The following is a 13,019-nucleotide window of genomic DNA, read 5'->3' on the forward strand; positions in this document are numbered from 1 at the left end:
TGTGTGTGTGTGTACACATATTTTACAAATTAAATAGAGTAAACAATAAATAAAATATATAAAATATACAGAGTTGAATATGTGCAAAACAGTGGCGTTACTGTACAGTATGGAGTGCATAATGTTAAAGTTCCAGTAGTGAAGCTGAGGTGTCTATGACGTGTTCAGCAGTCTGATGGCCTGATGGAAAAAGCTGTCTCTCAGTCTGCTGGTACGGGACCGGATGCTGCAGAACCTCCTTCCTGATGGAAGCAGTCTGAACAGTTTATGGCTGGGGTGACTGGAGTCCTTGATGATCCTCCCCGCTTTCCTCAGGCAGCGCTTCCTGTAGATGTCTTGGAGGGAGGGAAGCTCACCTCCAATTATCCGTTCAGAGCACCGCACTACTCGCTGGAGAGCTTTGCAGTTGTAGGCGGTGCTGTTGCCATACCAGGTGGTGATGCATCCAGTGAGGATGCTCTCAATGGCACAGTGATAGAAGGTCCTGAGGATGCGGGGGCTCATGCCGAATCTTTTCAGTCTCCTGAGAAAGAAGAGGCGCTGCTGCGCCTTCTTCACTGTTTTGTTTGTGTGTACTGACCACGTAAGATCCTCAGCCAGATGTACTCCAAGGAACCGGAAGCTGCTCACTCTCTCCACAGCAGCGCCGTTGATGGTGATGGGGGTCTGTACTTCTCTGCACCTCCGGAAGTCCACTATCAACTCCTTTGTCTTTGCGACGTTGAGGGTGAGATGGTTGTCTTGACACCAGTGGGTCAGGGCGCTGACCTCCTCCCTGTAAGCCGTCTCATCACCGTTGGTGATAAGACCCACCACTGTAGTGTCGTCCGCAAACTTCACAATGATGTTGGAGTTGTTAGTGGCCGTGCAGTCGTAGGTGTAGAGTGAGTACAGGAGAGGGCTCAGTACACACCCCTGTGGAGCACCAGTGTTCAGTGTGATGGGGGATGAGGTGATGCTGCCCAGTCTGACCACCTGGCGTCTGTCAGACAGGAAGCTAAGGATCCAGCTGCAGAGGGAGCTGCTCAGTCCTAGATCCTGCAGTTTCCTGTCCAGCTTCGAGGGAACGATGGTATTGAATGCTGAGCTGTAATCTACAAACAGCATCCTCACATACGTGTCTCTCTTCTCCAGGTGTGACAGGGCAGTGTGTAGTGTCAGGGCTATGGCATCATCAGTGGACCTGTTTTGGCGGTATGCGAACTGTAGAGGGTCCAGTGAGTCGGGTAGTGCAGAGCAGATGAAGTCCCTGACCAGCTTCTCGAAGCATTTGCTTACGATGGGGGTCAGGGCTACAGGTCGCCAGTCGTTCAATGAGGAGATGGTGGAGGATTTGGGTACAGGGACGACGGTGGCCATTTTGACTACAGACAGAGAGAGGGAAAGGTTGAAGATGTGCGTGAACACTCCAGCCAGCTGAGCCGCGCATGACTTGAGGACGCGGCCGGGAATCCCGTCCGGACCAGTAGCTTTGCGTGCGTTCACCTTCCTGAAGCACCTCCGCACATCCTCCTCAGACACAGTGTGCGCACTGACGTCATCCGCGGTGCGCACACTGTCCGGTCTCATGGTGTTCGCTGTGTCGAATACGTTTAGATCCTCACACAGAGAGGCCGTGGTCTGCGGTGTGCTGGTTTTCCCTCTAAAGTCTGTGTTACACCCCGGCCTAGGCAACCGGAGTGCAACACGAAAAAAGTAAAAATAAAGGAAAAAAAAAAACACACAAAAAAACCCCACTAAAGCTCACCACCAAAATCCCGAAACGAAAGTATCGACAAATCTATTTACAACAAACTATTTATTTACAACAAAACACCAAACTATTTACAACACGGGGGAGATCGCGACCATGACACACTGAAACACAGGGTTTAAATACCTAGAGGGAGCAATCAGGAAAATGGACAACAAGAGGGAAACACAGCTGGGGCAACTCAGAACTGACGAGACAGGGAAACGTAAACTGAAAAGACTAAGATAACACAGACTTTCAAAGTAACACAGGAAACACATAACAGTCACGCCAAAAACAACACACTGACAACACCGAAACGTAACAGTTCCCCCCACCCAAAAATCAAACATTTAACACCAAGTGAAAAGTTTGATCCAGACAGACGAAGCCGATGAAGGCTGGAGCGGTCCCACTGACCCTCCAGCAGACGACGAAGGCTGGAGCGGTCCCACGGACCCTCCAGCGAAGGCGGATGAAGGCTGGAGCGGTCCCACGGACCCTCCAGCGACGACAAAGGCTGGGGCGGTCCCACGGACCCTCCCCTCAGCGAAGGCAGACGAAGCTGATGAAGGCTGGAGCGGTCCCACTGACCCTCCAGCAGACGACGAAGGCTGGAGCGGTGCCTCGGACCCTCCAGCGAAGGCGGATGAAGGCTGGAGCGGTCCCACGGACCCTCCAGCGAAGGCGGATGAAGGCTGGAGCGGTCCCACGGACCCTCCAGCGACGACAAAGGCTGGGGCGGTCCCACGGACCCTCCCCTCAGCGAAGGCAGACGAAGCTGATGAAGGCTGGAGCGGTCCCACTGACCCTCCAGCAGACGACGAAGGCTGGAGCGGTCCCTCGGACCCTCCAGCGAAGGCGGATGAAGGCTGGAGCGGTCCCCGGACCCCCCAGCGAAGGCAATCCCGGACGAGCCCCCATATGTTACACCCCGGCCTAGGTAACCGGAGTGCAACACGAAAAAAGTAAAAATAAAGGAAAAAAAAAACACACACAAAAAAACCCCCACTAAAGCTCACCACCAAAATCCCGAAACGAAAGTATCGACAAATCTATTTACAACAAACTATTTATTTACAACAAAACACCAAACTATTTACAACACGGGGGAGATCGCGACCATGACACACTGAAACACAGGGTTTAAATACCTAGAGGGAGCAATCAGGAAAATGGACAACAAGAGGGAAACACAGCTGGGGCAACTCAGAACTGACGAGACAGGGAAACGTAAACTGAAAAGACTAAGATAACACAGACTTTCAAAGTAACACAGGAAACACATAACAGTCACGCCAAAAACAACACACTGACAACACCGAAACGTAACATCTGTGATCGTGTTTAGTCCCTGCCACATACTCCGAGGGTTGTCAAACTGTTGCTCCACCCTGTCCCTGTACTCACGTTTGGCTGCTTTGATCGTCTTCCGGAGTTGGTAATGTGCGTGTTTGTAGTCCGATGTGTTCGCGGAGGCAAAGGCGGTGCTCCGTGCCGTTAATCCAGGGTTTTTGATTTGGGAAGGATTTAACTGTTCTGGATGGGACGTCATCTTCCACGCATTTCCTGATAAATCCGCAGACTGAGTCTGTGTACTCATCTACTGAAAACTGGTGGCACCAGTGTCCGGCAGCCTCGCCTCTGTCAGTGCGCCCCAGGGTGGCTGTGGCTACAATGTAGCTGCCATCACCAGTGTGTGAATGTGTGTGTGAATGGGTGGATGACTGTGTATAGTGTAAAGCGCTTTGGGGTCCTTAGGTATACAAATACAGGCCATTTATGTCTCAAGACAGCATCCTGGAGAGTCTGACCTCCATACCTCATTTAATGAGGATGAAATTCCAGGCTAGGATACAGTTATGTAAAAGAAGGAAGGGAGGCAGGGAGGAGGAAAGCATGTGTAGTGGTGTAAGTCAGAGAGGGTGAGCCAGAATCTTCTCGTGCACCTGTAAAAGCACACTGTGTTTACATGCGTGTTAGGTTTTCTGCCTGAATTGCTTTGGACACACAGGCAGCACAGAACATGCTCCACATGTCTTACGTTGTCTGCATGTCCTGGACAAATATTAACATAAATGTATAAACTGCCAAACTTTCGGCAACAAAATTAATTTCATGGCTGCAAAGTAATTGTAAGTTACCACAACAGCAGTAGGCATGCTGTTCAGAAACACTGGTGTTTGTGTAGCCATAAACAATTCAACTTTCAATTCTATTCAATTTTATTTACACAGCGCCAAATCACAACAACAGTCACCTCACGGTGCTTTATATTGTAACGTAGACCTACAATAATACATACAGAGAAAAACCCAGCATCTGTCCTCACTTGAGAAGCTAGTCAGAAAGACACTCTAAGCCCCAGAGGCCTTTGTTTTGTGCGCGATCAATCATCTACCTGGAGCCCCGTTGCTGTCCAGCTGTCTGAAAAAACTATGTCGACCAATCATGTTAACATTATGTGTTTGCCTGGGTGCAGCAGTCTTTTGTCTCTGAGCCACAGAGAGCAGGTCCATGGTGCTATGTAAAATTCATTTCAAATTCTGTTTTGATAATAAATTGAGAAAACTGATAATTGGAGTGTGTTTGTCTTCTCTGTCTCATTAAACAAAAAAACAAAAAAACCCTACACCGACCATAAATTAATGTTTCAGTCTTAAATATGGTCAGTCTGTTTCTATTAATGGCCTACAAAGCACAGACCTTCAAGCTGGCAGTAAACAACCATCAGCTGGCCCAGCTGTCTTAGCTACTTGTTGGACAAACTGAAAAACCTTTGAAAGAGTCGTTGTAAACAGCTAACTGATGACTGACTCTCCATCAGGCTTCAGAACTCCAATAATATTATTATGACCTCTGACAGTGGACTCCGCTCTGTGCTTGTCCTCAGTGCAGCGTTCAATACTGTTGACCATAATATTTTATTACAGGCCTTTGTGTCTTTGAGTTACAGCAGTTTCTTGGCGAATGATGAAAACTTGACGTGCCGCCATGAACATGCCGTTTCACAAAACCTTAAAACCTTCGCCATTTATCATTAAATTCAAAACGTCTGACTTCCTGTTGGGTTTAACATGTGGCTCCAAGAGACTGTTTTGCATGTCTTGATATCGTACATCAGGCGGTCAGAGGATGGGCCTTATCTACCAAGCTACTAAATTTAATCCAGTTAGTTACCGAGTGCATCTAGAGGATAGCTGACCGATAGAGCAGAGGGAATAGACACTATCATTTCTGCAGAATCAATTGCTACAGACTTCCGAACTTCATATAAATATCAAACTTGGCTCAAGAACAGTGCATAAATAGCTTCGTGGAATGGGCTTCCATGGCCTAGTGGCTGCATCAAAGCCTTACATCACCAAGCACAAAGCAAACATGCAGCCACTGGACTCTACAGCAGGGGATATGTGTTGTCTGCAGTGATGAATCATGCTTCTTGCATGAGTCTTTGCCAGGACAACAATACCTGTTGGTAAAATAAAGTGGAGCAAATGCACTTATATGTGACTCACAATGTTTTAAAATTGTTCCTGTGCTTCTGGGCTGGTTTAACCTTCGCTAGAGTTGAACCAGTCTTTGTGGTTTTAATTTAGTGGAATATGAGCTCGATGGAACAACAGAGTCCAGGACTGCAGTGTAAGTACCATTAAACAATGGATCTTGACAGTTCAGTGTAGAGTCTTGGCTCTAGCTAACAGATCTGCAATTGTACATGTGATTGGAGCATGGATCACGGGTGTGGCTGTGGCATCAACTTCAAAAACGACAGGCATTGGTCAGAAAAAGTCACATCCTCAACACTACAGCAACAAGATTAGATCAAGCATAAGACCCAGCTCGTGATTGGATCCAGCAACCGTGATATTAACATAATCAAGAATTAAATACTGTCACATTTAGACTACTTTAGGCTACGTTCACTCTGCAGGTCTTGATGCTCAATTCAGATTTTTTGATCAAATCCGATTTTTCTGTCTGCTTCTTCACACTACAAATAAAATGCGACAGCAAACGCGCTCTAGTGTGAACGCTCAAAGTGGCCGCATGCGCAAAAGAAGACGTCACACACAACGCGCTCTGTTTAGACCCAGAGCAACAGTGTTGTTTGACTGATGGACCTTAAGACTTGTTTCGGACTTTACGTTTCCCAATTTTTGCTTTAAGTTATAAAGTTATCTACATTTGGTCTAATAATGATCCTTATTGCTGTTTTAGAGGAGCTTCAAAGGATAGCTGCAGATTTCTGTCAGAATCTGCAGATTATACAGTACAAATAAAATGTTCACGTTTCTCCAACGTTGTTCCCAACAGTTTCACCGGATGGTCAGGAAGCGTTCGTGATGTCTTCTCCGGCGCTGATAGTTGGCGTCTGTCTTGTGTCAGTGACGTAAAAGACGGATTTAATGCGACGTGACCATCAAACAGCAGTCGCAGATTTGTATCGTATTCAGCACCACATACCAAAGTGACCCAGGTCTGATTTGAAAATATCGGATTTGTGCCGTTCACACTGTCACACCATGATCGGATAGATGGTCGCACAGGGTCAGTAAAGTCGGATTTGGTGCGCTTTCGCCTGCAGTGTGAACGTAGCCTTAGTTAACAATTCAGAAAACTCCAAGATAAAATTATTATGTCCTTAATTTGGCCATACATACCGATTTGTGAAATTTTAGCTTCATATTTCAAATAGTTTGCAAGAGGCGTGTTTTTAAATGGACCAAATTCCAGCATGTTATTCTCACGTTTTAAACTCTGAAGCTATGTTTGAACATAAGTATCTCAAAAACTAAAAACTCCAACATGAAATTAATACAACTGAATAAGTATCTGTAATTTATGAAAATTCAAGCCGTCCTATGAAGCCTGATATTTGAGGACACACTAATACAGAAAAAAGAAAATCACATTTCAAACGACACCTACTGACAATTTCTGATTGGTATGTATATTTGTATTTTGCAATAATGCAAAATTAACCTTTTAGAATCATTTTTACACTCTGCCAGTGTGAGCCAGGTATACGGTCACGTTGCTTCTGAGCTGTTCAGCCCTTGCTGAAATGATTCACTAACCCTTGCACAGGCAGGTAAAAGTGTCCTTTTTTCTGTTAAACAACACGTTACCCAAGGCCTGAGCCATTTTACCTCCACACAAAAGAGTCGTTTCTTTTAGAAGATATCTGAAAGTAGAGTGCAATTCAAACTTGCAAGGTCATAAAATCATTCATCATCAGCGCATAAAACATGTATGCATAATAATTAAACAGTCCATTAACAGTCCATAATTGTTCATTCAGCTTAAGTAACTTTCCTCCTACATCTTTTCATCTTCCACAATGTGTTTCTGCTGCGTGAAGCAAGAACCAAAATCTTAGAATCTGGCAACTACAAGCTACAGTTTTAAAAGGTACAATGGATTTTAAGTGCTGCAAGATTTATTTAATATGTTTTTGCTGTAAAGTTTGCACTTGGGTCTGGGTGTAATTTGTGTCCATCTTTCCACTAAGTTAGTTTTCAATAGCATACAAATTATTTTCATCCACATCCATAGGAGCAGGAGCTGGTCAAACTGGGGTCAGTTGGACCAGCAGTTAACCCATTACAGAATAAGTGACTGCAACCGAGATGGTGTAATCAAGAGTCCAATGTCAAACAGACGGAAACAACTCGAGATGTCAGAGATGAGCCAGCGCATTCTATGCTACATTTTGCTCTTATTTCATCCTGACTTGTTCTAATGCCATGCACAGAAAAAACTAATAAGGTGCTTGTTTGTCTGCATTTATTATAGAAACTTTGCTTATGCAAAACTGCCATGGAGATTTGTTTATTATAAACCAGCTGATTGCAAAAAAATCCAATGGCTGCTAAAGTGTTTTTAAAATTGATTTAAAAAAAAAGCTCATAACATTTTTTTTTACTATAGCAACCATACCCAAAAGGTTTTTACCCCGAACAGTTTTGTAGGTCTAAGCCTGAGGTATATCCATCTGAAGCTAAAATGATCTAAAACTGAACTAAACTAGATGTGAGAAATATTTTTAGATATTTTGAATTTAAAAAAGATCTAAACTAAAAAGCTTTACTAAACTGCATACTAGTTTAATAAAAAAAATCTATGCAAATTGAAATCAAAATCTATAGCTAATATCTTTTGCTGTATTCTTTGGTAATGGGGTTAGATTTGTCAGCCTGCCCGATCAGGCTTCAGTGAATGATCACATAAAGTGTTGTTAGTACTGGATCTAATTTTAGATAATTGTGTGGTGAAGCACATTATCTCCACATGCAGTGTAGTGTTCCCTCAGAATTATCATCATCAAGGATTCCTGCTGTATGGATCATGAAATAAGAACTTCAGCCGGTCTACTTTACATTTTAGTTCATGTTGGTTCCCAGCCTGCAGCCAGATGTCAAGTGGTGTAGAATATTAAAAAATAAATAAATAAATAATAATAAAAAGTTAAACTAGAGGTAGTTTAGCATTGGACCCGAGGGCTGGCACAGAAAGCAGCAGTGAAACAACGAGTGTGTTTTTAGGACAGCCGTGCATGGCCCAGTGCCTCCTTAGTAATGTGTGCTTTCTCTGCCTACAAGCATACACGGTTTGAATCTGCACAAAACCTGCAGTGCACACACCACAACAGTCGCACTCATAAACGCCAGCATTTGCGTGAAGTCCTACCTTCACCGCCTCTATGTGAGTGACATTGTCAAACAGGATGTCATTAGCGGCCACTATCTGGTCCCCGACTCTCAGTCCTTCTCTCTCAGCCGATGAGCCTGGCTCCACTAGGGACACATAGATGCCTACGCCGTGCTCTGAACCACCTCGAACGCTGAAGCCCAGACCCTCGTGGCTCCTGGAGCGCGTGAGGGTCACTTTGCGCGTATCTCCAAAGGGGCCCACGCAGAACGGTGGGACCACGCACGCAGCGAGTTCAGCAGCTGCGCTTAAACCGTCCGGGCAGCCCGACGACGACAGGACCTGCTCAGGGATGGAACTGGCAGCTGAATCTACCTCACCCGCAAAGTCCTCTGCGATGCCGTTGCTGGGGATGAGGTCCGACTTCAGATAGAGCCCCTCGGACGTGTACTGATCGAACAGCAGCTGGTCGGACCTCGGGATGACCAGGCGCAACATGGGCAAGAGGTGCCGTTTGTCTGGCGTGTTGAGAATCACTTTAAGAGTTTGAACCAAGTCGAAGACGTTGCGCTTGGCGTGGTAAACATTGAGACAGTGGATGAACTGCTCTCTCTCCCGGTCATTGAGCAGAATATTGAGAGCTTTGTGCAGCCTTCGGACGTTAGTCGAGAGCGCACGGCCGCCCAAGACGATCGAGTTCAACGACGTGTTGAGCGAAACGCTCTCGAGGTCAGCGCTCATCCTACAACATAACAGAGCGTCATACAGATACGAGGTTTGACCGTGAATATGATCAAATTCACCTCAAGTCGGCACTCCCCCTTAAAAGTAAAACTTGAAACGCGCATCAGACAGTTTCAGCAAGTGCCACGCACACGATGTGTCACCTCGAAACAAAACATTTCCACAGCCGATGCCCGTATTCATCTGGCTCTGAACAAAGCAATATGTCCCCGCGTGTTTTATTCCATGCACAGCGCCAGCTCCACCGCCGTCCACGGAAAGCTCTCCTTATCAATATACACAATCTAACTGCACCTCATTCCAACATTTGATTCATTTTCCCTGCAGCTCGATCAGTTCCCCCAGCAAACTCAGCGCGCAGAGTGGAGCGCTGAACTGAACGCGCTGACCCTTTATATAGGAAATGACGCAGGTGCGCGCGTGTGTGTTGCTAAGAAACTGACAACACTATTCACCCTTATTTAAATTATTATGTTGGGCAATTCATTACCTAATATTTTAGGCCACAGTGTAGATGAGCCGACCTGATGAACAAAAACAGATCCCTGTTCTGTCCAATCGAGATTTATCCAGACAACTTAAAAACAAAGTGTAGGCTGGATCATCCACATGCATATAATAGTAGGTGTCGACTTATCAGTCTTTAAGCTGATAAAGCAAATATCTCTCAGAGACATAACTAAAGCTTTTTCTAAGCAGCAGTTTATAGGAGCCTCCTCATGAGAGCAAGACTGTCTCACAAAACATTTGTGTTGCACTATTGTGCTGCTGAGGGGACACTGACAGCACAGCATGACTCCGTCCAGGTAAACAAAAGATCATAAAAGCCCCTTTGGCATGAAATCAGCCCCGGGTTCCCTGTGTGATCCTACAGAATAAATGTGTACCGCCTACTGTTTTCCACATAGTGGCTGATCACGGTAAATTTATTTATTTGTTGAACAGTTGTTTATTAAAATAGACAGCAATAAACGTTTAAGACATGAATAGAAACTTCCATTGGCTGACACTTAAAAAGAAGAAAAAGTCAATTTAACTTCTGGGATATTGATCTGGTCCATTAAGTAGCAGCAAGGGTCGTTAAATCGGTTTCAGCTGCTTCTGTGTTAATGAAATGAACAACAGAGAGACTAGAAGGACAACAGCAGGATGGCTGTAGCTCAGGGAGTAGAAGGTCGTCCACTAATAGGAAAGGAGGGAGCTCAGTTAGCCTTGTATAATATTCAGGCATTTTACAGAGAAGGAGACACAAATTGCAGTGTAAGTCATTCTATGGTGTAAATAATGTTAAGTAGTAATTTCATGGTAATTTAAGGAAAACCAAACAATATTTCCAAATCTTACAGTGTAAGCTGCACTTTTCAGGACACAGGCCATATTATGGAGTAACTTCATCTTGTTATCCAGGTGTATAATGAATATTCTACTAATCAACTGTCTTTTTATATGAAATACAAAATAACACTGTGATGAGAACTTTTCTGCCCTCTTATTTGATTTTATACATTGATACATACAATCAACCTTTGCAGGACTCACCTGAGCATATAATAATACAGACAAGGTGAGTTTCATTAACCTTTTTAATTAAAAACAAAAACATCAAACTGAACAACTGAACTTTGTGAGCGAGGATAGCACACTGAAGCTTTCTCCTTTCAAAGGACAACTGACAACAACATGAAATTAGAGTTTGGCACAGGATCCTTCTGTGACCAGTAAGAAAACAGGCCTGGACCCCTTTTTTCTTCAGAGCCGTCTTAATTCTTTGAAGGTCAGATTCAACAAGGAGCTGGAAACATTCCCCAGACAAGACATGAGATGCCATCTGAATACTAAATGTTCAAAGAACCAGTTTGAGATCATTTAAGATTTGTGATCACCATCTCCTGCTAGAAGCATCCACACCGACAAGATATTTTCCCACAGAGAATATTTTCACACATCCTCAGGGTGGTTATGGGGGAAATGCCAGCATATCTGAACAATCATGCAATACTCGGAGTCCTTGAAGTGACTTTTCTTTCCCATTCTTACCCTTGGTTTGAATATCAATAGGCTGTTTTGACCTTGTCTACATGCATGCAAACACACTGAGTTGTTCCTGAGGTCGTAGGTTAATGGCTCAGTGCTTGGTTAAAACATATTTACATACTACATTTACTTTTGTATGAGAGAAGAATGACAAAGTCAGTAGAAATATTTTTTAAGTAAATGTTAGGGCATTACACTCTTTTCATTTTATGTCAACAAGGTGAATAGGTGAGGTGTTCTCTCAGTGACATAGTGTCCCATGTCTCTCTTGAAACTTAAATTCCTTGGTGTCTGTTTCATTATAGACAAAGCTGTTTTGACTCTGAATCCTGCCAGGGGATGGTGAAACAAATAATAAAACTCACGGCGTTCATTAAACCCTCTTCCCCCACAGAGGACTCGGATAGCTCAGTAGGTAGAGTGGTTGCCCCATGATCGGAAGGTCGGGTGTTTGAATCCACTGAATGGCTACCCTGAGGTACCCCAGAGCAAGGCACCGTCCCAACACACTGCTCCCCGGGTGCTGGATTGGTGGCTGCCCACTGCTTCACTGAGTGAATGGGTAAAATGCAGAGGACTAGTTTCCCTATGGGGATTAATAAAGTATACATTACATCATATTATCCCCCATGGAGGAACTTACAGAGGCAGTAACTGAAAGCTGATGTTGGATGACGCAGCTTTTTGAGTGGCAGAAAGTTGGATGACAAAGCGCTATAAAGCCAGATCAGCTCAATCTACGCTGGAGGCAGCCAGATTACAGAAAATGTCGAATCCTCACGTATTTCTGATCCCTCGCCGCTGTCTTCTGCAGAGTCTCTTGGGGAAGGGACGGCAGGGGAGAAATCTAGAAAGGGGGGGAGGAATTTCCATCTTTAATAAAACCAAATAGAACAAACTGTGCAACATTGAAACATTGAAATACAAATTACCAGGAAAAGTGAAGCCAGAGCTTGGACCTGAGTGAAGGGAGGGAACTGGGTTTGGGGGTAGGCGGAGCTCCTTCCACCTCTCTTCTTCCCCCCAGCTCACAATCCACTCCTCTGGGAGACCATCCCTTACTGACACTGCAATTCAGTGAGGTGAGAGATATTCCCCCTCTCCGTACGATTTCTCCTATTGTTCCTGTAAATAGTAAACAGACAGCTACAGGAGACCTGGACTCCTTCCGGATCCCTCCGGCTCCACAACTGCTACACATAAGTCCTTCTAAGTCCTTCTTTACCGTCATCCCATCCTCTCACTTCTCTTCTTCCCCCTTCAACCTCCCTTCCTGCGCCGGACCAAAGACAGGGGGAGGGGAAGAGACCTGGGAGGGTGAAAGCTATGCCTCTAACCTCCCATATGGATTTTGTCCAATAATACACAAAAGAGGCAATGAACCGGGACCAAAAGCCATTCATTAAATCAAATTAAAGGCATTCACTCTAATGTGTCGGCTTTTTTAGGAAACCACCAAAATATCAACCTGCAGTGACGGGTCCAAGAGCACCAACCAGAGTCCTCCTCCTGTAGTCAGAGCTCTGGATGACTGCAGGGGCGCCCCCTGGGGGAGGTCGGGGAATGGACTCAAATCCAAAGGGTGAAAGGAGCTCATGTAGAAAAAGGTGGTGGGAAGTGACAACAGCATGATGATAGCAAGGTCTGTGAGCCATAGTATGGCTGAGTACAAAGTGGCGGCGACCTCATCTGACCCCAAAAATATCCACCCCGCTGAGCCTCCAGCCAGACCCGCCTCCTCCCAGGGGAGAACCCGAGAGACGACAGAGGGTGAGAAGGAGAGACACAAAGGAAGAACAGTGAACAGGGCATAGGTATCATCCCAATTATCATAATGCTAGAAAAGGGAGGAAAA

The 13,019-nt window shown here is 45.0% G+C and overlaps 1 protein-coding gene across 3 annotated transcripts in view; it reads right to left on the bottom strand.

Moving 5' to 3' along the window:
- LOC101470039 (whirlin) overlaps window positions 1-9,497 on the bottom strand; it is a 64,454-nt gene extending 54,957 nt beyond the window's left edge. For all 3 annotated transcript variants that reach the window (XM_004558611.6, XM_004558610.6, XM_076890548.1), the window contains exon 1: window positions 8,426-9,497. In XM_004558611.6, coding sequence (XP_004558668.1) covers window positions 8,426-9,127 — 702 coding nt within the window. In that variant the 5' untranslated portion in view covers window positions 9,128-9,497. The remainder of the gene's footprint in view (window positions 1-8,425) is intronic.
- Between the last annotated feature and the right edge of the window lie 3,522 nt (window positions 9,498-13,019).

Source organism: Maylandia zebra, linkage group LG12 (assembly GCF_041146795.1).
Source record: "Maylandia zebra isolate NMK-2024a linkage group LG12, Mzebra_GT3a, whole genome shotgun sequence".
Taxonomy (NCBI): Eukaryota; Metazoa; Chordata; class Actinopteri; order Cichliformes; family Cichlidae; genus Maylandia; species Maylandia zebra.